Here is a 12,018-nt window from a genome sequence, read left to right on the forward strand (position 1 = left end):
TTAAGATTCTACATATAAAAACAAATGATAAGCTCAAAAAACACAATACACAGTTAAGGATTAAACCACCGTGAAAAGCAAAATCGAGTCAAGGCCTCTTTTCAAATGAGCTGTAAGAGCTTCATTAAAGACTGATTTCCATTCCAAACTTTTCAACTGTACATAAACTACTCAGACTATGCCCATGCTGACCAGTGACAGAAGTTAATATGAGTAGCAATTTGAATGCAGGACTTCTACTGATAATGTAGTCTTCTTTTACACAGTTGTTTACTCTAAAAACTATTTGAATAATTCTTCCACCACTGGCATCCCCACTTTGAGAGAGTGATTCTGTCTCTAAATCAACCTGCGTCTGGAGACTCTCAGATCAATACAGTGGTATAATGAGCTAATTAAAATATACAGCCAGGTTACCTTGAGCAAAGGGAGAGCACTTCTAGCTTAGACAAGGATCTCCAAAGTCTACAAAAAAAGACTTTGGATAAAACAGGCCCGCACACAGTTTGAAAAGCAGACAGCGTGCATGCTGCTGCTCAGACTCCACATTTGCATGTCTGTAAATATTACCTTGTGGAGACGGAGTACTTTTCCTCCTGATGGATACAGGGCTCCTCAACCACTGTGATTTCTTTAATGTCTTCCTTGTGGATGCCGAGGTTGGAGCCACGGATGGTGATGGCGATGCCTCCCCGCAGGGGGCCAAACCGAGGGATGATCTGGATGGGGAGATATAGTGTGTCAGGGGGTGGAGTGGGTGTTTATAGGAAGAAGGGATTTAAAATGGATTTAAACGGATTAGTTGAGCAATAAGAACATACAAGAGATTTACATAGTCTGTTTAACTATTCAGCAGACTTAAAGTGTTTATTATTCAAGGCCATGGCGGAGAATTACATCAATACTGTATGAATCACATCTGCATTTATGTATGCATGTATACTACACCCTATGTATGTGAGTCAGACACAACAAACAGTTCACAATAATAGGAAATCTTACAACAATGTAAATGCTGATGTTTCATGTAAATACAGAACATGAAGACATGTTTTTTGTGGACAGTATTTTACTGTGAATAATATTATATAAATGCATAATTAACACAAAAACAAATATAAAAACACATGCAACAAAACATGATTAACTTTGAAGCAGGAGTCTTCTACAGCCTCAGTGTCCAACCATGCAGGACGGTGCTTTGAGCTAAACGCTAACATGCTGAAGTTTAGCAAGTGTGTCTATAGCAGCATGTGCATCATCGAAGCGTGGCTTTGTAACCCACTAAAATGTGCTAATTAAATGCATATTAAACATGCAGAACAGTTTAGGTTGGTGGGAATGTAATGTTTTGAACTGAAATTTTAATCTGATGATGAAAATGTGGGTCCAACCAAGTCTAGACATAATCAAGTCGATACAAGGTATGTTGTAAGAAAACAAAAATAGCAACTTCCTAATAGTGCCTGAAGAAAAGTCAAAGGATCATCAATCCTCTGAAGATCCTGGATATTTGTAGAAATATGCAGGGCAATCCACAGATAGTTGCTGAGATATTTCAGTCTGGACCAACCAAAGCACAGACCACCATCATCTCTCCAGCTGCTAGTGTACGTAAAGCTTCAGCAATAAATTCTGCCATAAAAATATCAACACATACTTATGGCGATTTATCTGGGGTATCTTTATCCGATAACGTATCATTCAGGCTGCACCATGTCTGGTGATAACCTTTGCCTGGATGACATAAACACAACTATTGATGGATTTCTGTCAAAGACAAACAGGCACCAACAATTAAGTGAGCAAAGAAAGAATTGATCCAATCTAGGTGTGCTGAAGAACAGTGCAACACCCTCTCAAGGAGAAACAGACACCCGACTCTTTCTGTCAACAACAGCGAGAAAAAGGAGAGAGAAAATGCACGGCCAATAAACTGCTCCGATCAATAATCCAATCACCAGTATCAATGTCTTTGCTCTGCTAATCGCACGTCTTTAAAGCAGGTAGCGTTTCCATTCCGAAAGGTAAACATAAATTGACGGCAACGTTGCAAATACTCACGTCGGTGATCTCGGGGTTGGGGCACTCGGCGTTGTGAGGATCCTCAGAGCCTTGTTGATTGCAGAGCTTCTCGTACACGCACGCCTTCTGCCTGCTGCACCACACACACCTGTACTTTGGGTCGGCGTTCTTGCAGAGACTACAGTCCTCCCTGCCCATGGAGCAGTTGTACAGGGTGACTGGATGGAAGGCAGTTAGAAAGAAAAGCAAACATTACATCTTGCATCACATTTTCTTGTATTTGAATAGAACAAACCCAGTTGTACATCCACATAGCAAAATCAGATGTGTGTGCACTCATCAAAATCTCTCCCAATGTAAAATGTATGTTATATTAAAATTCACATTTGACATAGTAATGTAAAATGCAGGACAGGTCTCGCAATTATTTCTTCTTAATTCCCTCGAAACCTCCATATCCTGACAAAACATGTTAGATTATACAGTCATTACCAATTAATTTTCTGATTAATTTTCAATCGCAGATTAAAGGTAGCTTCCCCAGATCTAATGGAAGGCCCACAGTGGGACTTGCGGCGAACACAAGGGGCATTATAAATAAGATCTCCACATTAAAATGTGAGAACACACCGTTCAGCGTGCTGTCCATCTTCTTGCCAGACTCCTTGTCCTTCACGTAGAAAAGAACATTGGTCTCTGGTGACTTATCGTAGGAAAACTAAGAAATTGGAAGAAAATGAATTATTAATACAGAATCCAGTGATTAATGGCACTTAAGCTCTTCTCTGCAAACAGTGTGGGCTGCTGCTCCCCCATGCCAAGGGAAAAAAAGAAAAAGAAAGAGAAAAAATTATACCCAGCCTGGCAGATTTTCAGCTGAAGAAATCAATGTTGGAAAAAGAACATAGCTGGGGGCTAGGCACTGTTTGAGCTTCCCAATCACAGAATTCACAATGTAGAGATGGAGCTAAAATAACTCCAGTGAGGGGCGTCTGTCCATTAGAGGGAGCTAGAGAATATCAAAGGGACTGTGAAAAGCAGCTAAAGGTTGATTTCATTTATAAATCTGGAACATAAAGACAGCTGTACAAAGATAGAAAGTCAGCACCGAGCCTACTTTGCCATAGAAAAATACAACTCAAGTGGTACTCTGCAATGTATTTCACTCAGTGTTGCTCTAAATTGCACTATGATAACCAGGTCCACCAATCAGCCACAGTTCAAGGACCTGTGTTGAGTGCAGGGCGGATTGGCCAGAGGCTCAGTAAAGGAACAAAAGTGCTGCATCACGATGAGTGTCAAGCAACAAGCAAAAAGCTCATGCTCACATTGAAGCCGCTGAAAGTGTAGAACGGCCCCTCCTCGAAAATGACCTCTTCCTCCGCATTCCTCATCAGCTCAGTGCCGATGGTGAAGGGATGACCCTGCGAGACAGGACAAACAAATGCAAGACGTGTGGTGTATTTATTTACCCAGATGCCAGTTTTGAGCTACTTTTTAGTGATGCTCCTCTTGGTTCTTAGAAAGAAATGAACATACTGACACTTTCTGTTCAAGAAGTTTGCATTTTGGTAAAATCATAGGTCACTGTGTAGGCCAGAACCTTCAGCATCAGGCAGTGCTTTAGCTGTACATTATTCACGGTTGTTTATCTTCTCTTATACCCACACAAGTTTAAATATACTGATAAAAGCAAGCAGGCCAGAAAGGTTGCCTGTTTTAGAACGAAAATAACTCGAAATGGTGTGAATGCATCTGTTGTAGGATATTTTCTCAGATGGAGGTGGTGACTTTGATAGAAATTTAAATTGTGATACAAGTAGACTCCACTACACGGAGAAGGTCTTAATGAGGAGTTATCTATAACCATTTTGTACAACAACTGATTGTTATTAAAGCTGCTTTCAGACATGCACTTCCTTCCATTAATCTGACGGCAACTGAATGTCTCGGCTTCACGTCTGAATGAGCACCCATTGTGCCAGCAGTCTCACTAGGTTGGACCCAGTAACATTTACATATTACTTTTAACACGGAGCAAGTCTGAATTGTATAGTTGCATTAACAGACAGGAGTGGTACCTTGAGTTGTGTGAAACAATTTTGTTTTTTTTTTCTCTCCCCACATTTCAGCAGGAATATCGTTTTTTACTTTAAAGAGTAAAAGGTTCAAAACCATCTCAGAGAGCACAAAAGACACAGTTTCTGCGCCAAAATCATAAAGCACTGCTCTCATTCTCTTTGCCCTACAAGTTCACATCCATCACAAACTGAAAAACCCATAAAAATAAAACTTTACTGTGCTGAACACAGAGAATGTATCGGATTAATGAGACTCGCCTAATAATAAATATAATCCAGGTCTTGACAAAATGTTAACAGGAGCCGGAGTGCGGTTTGTTGCTTCCAACTGCAGGAATCTTTCCACTGAGGTTAATAAACACCTGCGACACGTCGACGGTCGCAGGATCCATAAGCGCGCCTCCAAAGTGAGAGAGTCGAGTACGTTGGAACAGCGGTAACTTGATTAATTACTTATAGTTATAAATTGTCCCTGACGTGGAGATGGGATTGATTAGGATCTAACGGCAAATCAGATTTCACACACACAGAGTCACAGTTAATAAGCTCTAGTTAAGTCATTTGTTACGTAGTGGCCATCCTTAGGTGGAGTCCTGAGCTCCATCACGGCCGCCAGCATATTTTTATTTCACAGTTTGTAATGCAGTAGTTAGATTAACATCACACGGAGACAGAAGTTTCGGTTGTTTAGGAAATCATCAATAAACTAGACTGTTGGATATTTGGACAGTTTGATAAGCTTGATATTAGTTTGGATTTTGTCTTTTGTGTCTTCGTGCGTTATTATGTATCATACATCATACACTGGTGTCCTGTCCATCCATGTGTGTGTGACATATTCTGTGTGCGCTCGATGTGCCAGTGTTGTCAGTATGTCTGAATTATGACGCCAGGAACGTAAACTTAAAATGCCCGAATGCTTTAACAGATCAATGAAGCAATAGATCACATGTCTGAAAAGGACTAAATTTAGTGATTAAAGGAAGGCAGCGCATCCTGTTACTTTCGATTCCTGCTGTTTTAACATGTGCGTATAGAGTGAAATGCTAAAATACAGGTGCACACTGTGTATAATTTTGTTGTCATGTTGTGTTATATGATCACAACCAGGTAGATGATGACTTCATACTGAACACCTTCTGTAACTTACCTGCTACTACTGACTGTATTATCTTTTATGTATTATTCTATATTATATTACTCTATGTATTATTCTTTATATATTTCTATGTATTATTTTTTATGTATTATTCTATATTATATTATTCTTTATATATTTCTATGTATTATCTTCTATGCATTATTTTTTTTAAAGTATTTTTCTATGCATTTCTAATATTATTTTGATTATTTTTGTTCTGTGTTGTTGTTGTTGTGGTGTTCTACTTTTACTTGAGACTTCATTGTTTGCTTGTTTGTGATATTTTATTGTCTGGACCCCAAGAAGACCAGCTGACGTCTTGGTGTCAACTAAATAAACATTCACACCAATCAGATGAAGCCACATTGAACCTCAGATTGGTAGCACGACAGCTAATAAAGGAGAGAACGGCGAGAAAAAAAGAAAATGTTTCTGTTGAGCGTGTAGGTAAATATTTTAGAGGCAGCAGGGGGAATTTTATTTTTCATAGTTAAGTCTCGTTAAAATTAACATTCTGTTTGGTTTTTGTGTGCAATTTGTTCAATAAAACTACGTTAACAATTATTAACTTGAATATATTCTGGATCAACACTGCCCCAAAGCTAAANTTTTTTGTTCTATTTTTACTTGAGACTGTAATGCTTGTTTTTGATATTTTATTGTCTGGACCCCAGGAAGACTAGCTGATGTCTTGGTGTCAACCCATGGGGATCCTTTTAAATAAACAAATAAAACTGATTGTTGTTTGTCTAAAAGCCCATTTATGTCTCACGGTTTGCAAGATATGCTAATAATTCTCCCATGTCGCATTTTTGATGCATTTTTTTTTAATGTAATAAATAGTTTTTTGGTATTTGTGTGTCTTTTTGTTAACATGGAAGCATTTTATTTTTTGAGATGGCACAAAAAAATTCATGAAGTCAAAACTGTCATCACCGTGGTCCCAGTATCCTACTCAAGAAAAAAAGGTTTTCCAGAAATGCTTTAAATTCAGTGTCTGTGCTATTTTACCTGGTAGAGGTTCAAATTTATCCCTTCAAAGCTGATTCGAGTCTTGTAGCCCACAGGGATCAGCACAGGATCTGGATTCTCGAACTGAGGACACTTTGCTCCCTGGAAAAAAAAAAAAAGCACCAAAAATAACCACATACCCCCACTTTTAATCATTTACATTTTAAATACGCCAACCACTTAACGGACACCCTCATCTGTGGCGACTGATAAGTGTATCACTAAAACATCTGCTGACTTGTAAATTGATATCCTCCACCCTACAACATTTGTCATGCAAGATGGTAGCAGCTGATAGCGGGATTTGTGTTTTTATTAATTTTCGAGGGGAATTTGGATCGCTCAGGCGCTGCATCACATGTGGCGATTAGATGTGTCTTTTGAAACTTCTGCTGCACTTACAGCTGCATTTATCTCACACACCTCATGATGGATAAGAGTCCTTGAACTGCCCCTTGAGATGACTAACCTGCCGCTGTTTGATGATGTTGGGGCCCACTATGTTGTCGTCTGTATCGCTGCAGGTGTGGTCACGTGTGTTCCACTGGCATCCCCACGGACTGGCAACGCATGACATGCACCTGGAAAACACGGAAATATGGACACATGAAGAGCAAAGAAAAGAAAACGCTTTCACATACATAATTAGGCTGGAGCACAAACACACACACACACACAAAATCTAAAACATGCAAACTCATCAGAGAGCGTCCGGTGCAAAAATCTATGTTGCTGACAATGAAATGGATCTCTGCAACTTCACATAAGCAAAGCTCGTTCATCACACATTCCTCTGTGTGAAAGAAATGAAGGCAAAAAAAATGAGGGGAAAAAAACGGCGAGATCGACTTTCATTTTTTGATTAATGAAAAGGAAACTGAAGCAATTTCCGCGGCTTGATAATAAAAGGAGGAGAGAAAATGCAAGAAGTGCATTCCAAACTACCATGCATCACAATTTACAAACAGAGCCTTGATCTCTCATCTGTTCATGCATGGTGATACATTCACATCAAGGTTGTCAGTTGATGCTGTGTTCGGTGTCACTGTGTATTTTCAGTGAGTGACAGAGCAGAACTGATAGATTAAGAGCCTAACTTACGGTGTGTTTTCAGATTTCCTGACTGTGGCGGCACAGTTGTAGAACTTGAACTCCCGCGTTGCCAGCTCCACAGTCTCATTGACAAAAATCCTCACAGCCACGGCCACGAAATCTAAGGGAACGACAAAATAAGGGTTAAAATATGTCGTATCTACACACCAATCAGCCACGACATTAAGATCACCTAACATAACATTGTGCTGGACTCCCTCATTCTGCCAAAGCTGCTCTGACCTGTCGAGGTCTGGACATGGCACCTCTGGTATCAGCCACCAAAACTTTAACAAGAACATTGTGTAAGTTATGTGTTGGGGGTTTGATGACTAAGACTTATTTATAACGCCGATGCATGATTACATTAAGGTCAGAGAGTTTGGAGGCCAAGTTATCACCTTAAACTCTTTGTCCTTAAACCCCAATTTGTATCATGTAGCAGGGTGCATCATCCTGCCGAAAGAGGCCACCGCTAACAGGAAACAGTGTTTCTATAAAGGGGTGTAAGTGGTCTGCAACAATGTTTAGGTACGTGTCAAAGTCACATCCACATGAATGCAGGACCCAGGGTTTCCCAGCAGAACATTGCCCAGAGCTTCACTCTGCCTCTGCCAGCTGGTCTCCTTCCCATAATGCATCCTGCTGCCATCTCTTCCCCAGGTAAATAACGCACATGCCCAGGCTTGTCCGCATGATGTAAAAAGAAAACATGATTTGTCAGACCAGGTCACCTTCTTGCATCGCTCCGTGGTCCAGTTCTGATGCTCACGTGCCCATTAGAAGGTGTTTTCAGTGGTGGACAGAGGTCAAGCATGGGCACTCTAATTGGTTTCCTGCTACGCAAACTCGTATGCAGTAAGTTGTGATGCACTGTGTCCTGACACCTCTCTATTATAGGCAGCATTAGGGTTTTCAGCAGTTTGTGTCACAGTGTCTGTGGAATCCACGCAGAGCCTTGGGCACCGGTTGCCCTGTCGTCAGTTCAGCGGCTGTTCTTCCTCTGAACACTTTTGGTAGCAACTAACCATCGAATACCAGGAACCCTCGACACAACCTGATGTCTTGGAGATCCTCTGACCCAGCTGTCTGACCGTCATTATTTGGCCCTTGTCAAAGTCACTCAGATCCTTATGTTTTACCATTTTTCCTACTTCCAACGCATCAACTTCAAAAGCTGACTGGTGACTTGCTGCCTAATATATCCCTCCCCTTGACAGCTGCCATCGTAACAAGATGATCAATGTTATTTCACTTCACCTGTCAGTGTTTTTAATGTTGTGGCCGATCAGTGTTTGACAAGATGTCACTGGTGCATTTGAAGACAAAACAACACAGAAAGGACAATATATTTTGGCAAAGAACACAGGGGTACAATAAATCTGGGCCAACCAGTACTCCCAGGAAGTTATTTAGCTGAGATGGTAAAACAACTTTGATACTGTCACAAATTTTCACACCATCAATTTGGCAAATATGCGACTGCCTAAACAACACATATATCGCATTTTCAGGGGTGAAAAAGCACCTCTGCCCTGCTCACAAAAAGCTTCGTGTTTTATTACATGAATTAATTTTTATGATTTAAGGAGAGGTGGCCCACCGCTGCTATAAAACACTGTGCACTAAGATAATAAAAATAGATTTTGACACAGGTTGCCTCAAAGCAGCCTCAACAAGACCTGGTCATGAAAAAATAGTTCAAACTGCAAGGTCTAACCTAGCCTGATATTGTAATTTTAAGGTGCAAATTCTTTATTAAATCCACAATCAATTAAACTGTCAAAACCAGCTGACACACAGTTAACCTAAGGCTTTTCGGGCCACCACCCACTTTGTCAAGTCTGTAACATGGCGTTAGCTATAATGAAAAACTACAGACATTTGCCTTGAAAGAGGATAAAAACCTTGCAGGTTAATTAAAAAGGCAGTACCTTGGTCCTCAGGTGTTTGCGGTATAAGCGAAGGCTGGGGCAGATCACAGGAGACCTGACCAGAGTCCACCATGGTGCCATCACTCTGGAAAGACTCAATGCTGCAGTGCAGACGGTCAGAGGATCCAATTGACGGAAGGGAGGGGATGTTGATCTTCACCTGGACAGATAAAAAGCGCACAAAGACTTTGAAACAGCATGAAAACAATGTTGAATATTACTCGTTAGGTTAATTGTGCTGCTCTAAACATAATTTTGCATCTGAGTGTAACTAAAGTCACAATACAGAAGCTGTTGGGAGGTTGGATTGAAAATGAAAAAGGGGGAGATGCGCTGCTGTTGAAAATTCGAGTGTGACTCAGAAAAGGAGGGACAGAAAAGTAGTGTGAAAGCGAGGGAATGAAGAAAACAACTTGAGAGGGAAAGCACATAAGAGAGCCTCTCCATCTCCACACTGTGAGCACAATCAACCAGGTTGGTTATAATAAGACAGTTTGGAGTCTTGTGGATGGATCAATACGGAGCAGGAAGAGCTAGAGCACAAGGTCTCTGATTCACAATGTAAACAGGTTATTACTCAGGCTATACGCATGTTTGTGTGACGTGCATGTAAGCAGAGTTGTGTGCTGCAGAGCAAGAGAGACAAAGAGAGAACAAAGGAACAGAGTCAGAGAGAATGAGTGAGAAGAGAAGCAGTGCTGTACCTTGTCAGTCTTTTTACAGGAAAGGTTCGGGGGATAGAAGGATACAATCTTGACACACTGCTGCCTCGGGCTCCACAACCAGCCATTCTTCTCCTCTGCCCGTCGGCACTCAGACCTCCTGGTACACCTTCAGACGAAGGATGAACAATTCCCATCAGTTTCAGCTCAACATCCCATAAACGCTTTCACAAAGCCCCGAAAAAACAAAGCCTATGGACTCTGACAGATTTTCAATGTGCTTTTGTGAACAACAACCCAATGCCCGAGTGACTTCAACCAGGGTTTGTGCCGGTTTTCTAAAAGTCATTTTGTACAGATATAAAAACCAGTAAAGGTCCTCGCTGTCAACTAGTTTTGCTACTATATTTAAAATCACTTAATCTAATATCTTTAGTGTAACCTTTAAGAAAAAATGCCAACTATTCCCCATTCCTATCTGCTCAACTGTCAGGAATTTACATTTTTTAATATTTTCATTATATATTCAAGAATGAATCTGGGGCTTTCTGAAATTGTGATGTACTTTTTGGGGGGTTTTTTGGACAATTTTCTATTCTACAGATTAAATGATGAATCAACAAATTCTCAATAAATTCTGAAAACAACATGTAACCTAATTTGATGTTACATAGTTTGATGGTGATGACTTTTACAATCACAGAGCATTGCACTAGATACAGAATACATCATCCAAAATAACAATACAGTTTAAGATATCACTGTTTTCTTTTTGTTTTGTTGTTTTGTCATTATCAACTGGGCAAAAACACAATTCCAACTGACATAAGTACTGGAAGAAAAATACAATACTAGCACAGGCATGTCTGGACCATGTGGCCTGGTGATGCAACAGGAGCATAGCATACAATGGAGCTTCACGTATCAGTGGAAAGTCATATCAGATAAACTGTTGCAGAGAGGTAGAAGTGAACAAACATCCAGCTATAAATAACTAGTTTTAAAATGTATCAGTTCAGTTGATTCTTCAGCTATCCATCTTGTAATTGCCACATGTCCACCACACTGTCCTCGAGTCAGAAGTGTCCATTTATTTGACCAGTGGTCCAAAAACCAAACATTTTCTGTAACATGTGGCAAAAAAAAAAAAATCACATTTGAAGCCATTGAATCTTCTGCCTGACAAATGCTTGAAACAAATAACAGATTGTGAATATAGCTGCTGATTATTCAACTAAATTAACTTACTGACAATTTTTACAGCTCGAACACAAATGAAAAAGTAAAGTGCACTAAGAAAAGCGTATCATCAGCTTTCAGAGGGACACACTTTCTCCCTTCTTGCTTCTGATCGCATCCTTATAAAACACATGATACATGTACACCTTTCTACCCTCCAGACCCTGATACATATAGGATGATGAGAGTAAATTGCACAGTCTGTCTTCGCTGCATGAGGCTGACAAACAGCTTTAATTCCTTACGGCTGCACGGACAACAGGAGATGGAATATAAACACAGAGGGGTACTAAAAGTGTCTGCAATAAAACACTGAACAAATACCCCGCTGTGTTTTACAGATGGAATTGTATGTGTGGGTGTTTGTGTTAGTCTGTTGCTGCGTGCATGCATTTGCAAGTTTGTGCCTGACAGGCTGTGTGCAAGTGTGTGTGTGTGTGTCTGAGATCCTCACCTTCCCTCCAGGACACACCAGCCACAGTAAGGGTCCCTCAGTTCCACGCATGATTGGCAGTCTTTCTTTTGGAGGCACGTCTGCACCGGCACCTTGGTGATCTGCAGCATTACCACATGAAATATGATCAAACAGTGCACCTTAGGGGAGACATTGCACAAAATAGGAAGCATTTAAAGCACTGCTAGAGATGCTTTGTGGTTTGTTGCAGGTGTGCAGAGTGGGAGTGAAACAAGCACTGTCACAGCACACGGTCTCCTGTGTCTGCTCCCCGTGTTCGGTTACAAAACCGCATTATTCAATTCAAATACTAAATGTTTACCGTGCCCACAGGTGGAAAAAAATCGGTACAATTACTTTTTACATGTAGTCGAGTACT

At 40.5% G+C, this 12,018-nt stretch overlaps 1 protein-coding gene across 1 annotated transcript in view; it reads right to left on the reverse strand.

Moving 5' to 3' along the window:
* The window catches only part of plxnb2b (plexin b2b), a 123,370-nt gene that overhangs the window by 31,171 nt on the left and 80,181 nt on the right, over window positions 1-12,018 (reverse strand). Inside the window, exons 6-15 of the mRNA XM_008276119.1 lie at window positions 11,640-11,740; window positions 9,989-10,115; window positions 9,285-9,444; window positions 7,360-7,471; window positions 6,728-6,839; window positions 6,259-6,360; window positions 3,354-3,449; window positions 2,656-2,743; window positions 2,065-2,243; window positions 571-719 (exon numbers count right to left, since the gene is read on the reverse strand). Coding sequence (XP_008274341.1) covers window positions 571-719; window positions 2,065-2,243; window positions 2,656-2,743; window positions 3,354-3,449; window positions 6,259-6,360; window positions 6,728-6,839; window positions 7,360-7,471; window positions 9,285-9,444; window positions 9,989-10,115; window positions 11,640-11,740 — 1,226 coding nt within the window. The remainder of the gene's footprint in view (window positions 1-570; window positions 720-2,064; window positions 2,244-2,655; window positions 2,744-3,353; window positions 3,450-6,258; window positions 6,361-6,727; window positions 6,840-7,359; window positions 7,472-9,284; window positions 9,445-9,988; window positions 10,116-11,639; window positions 11,741-12,018) is intronic.

This window comes from Stegastes partitus, unplaced genomic scaffold, assembly GCF_000690725.1.
Source record: "Stegastes partitus isolate 25-593 unplaced genomic scaffold, Stegastes_partitus-1.0.2 Scaffold65, whole genome shotgun sequence".
NCBI lineage: Eukaryota > Metazoa > Chordata > Actinopteri > Pomacentridae > Stegastes > Stegastes partitus.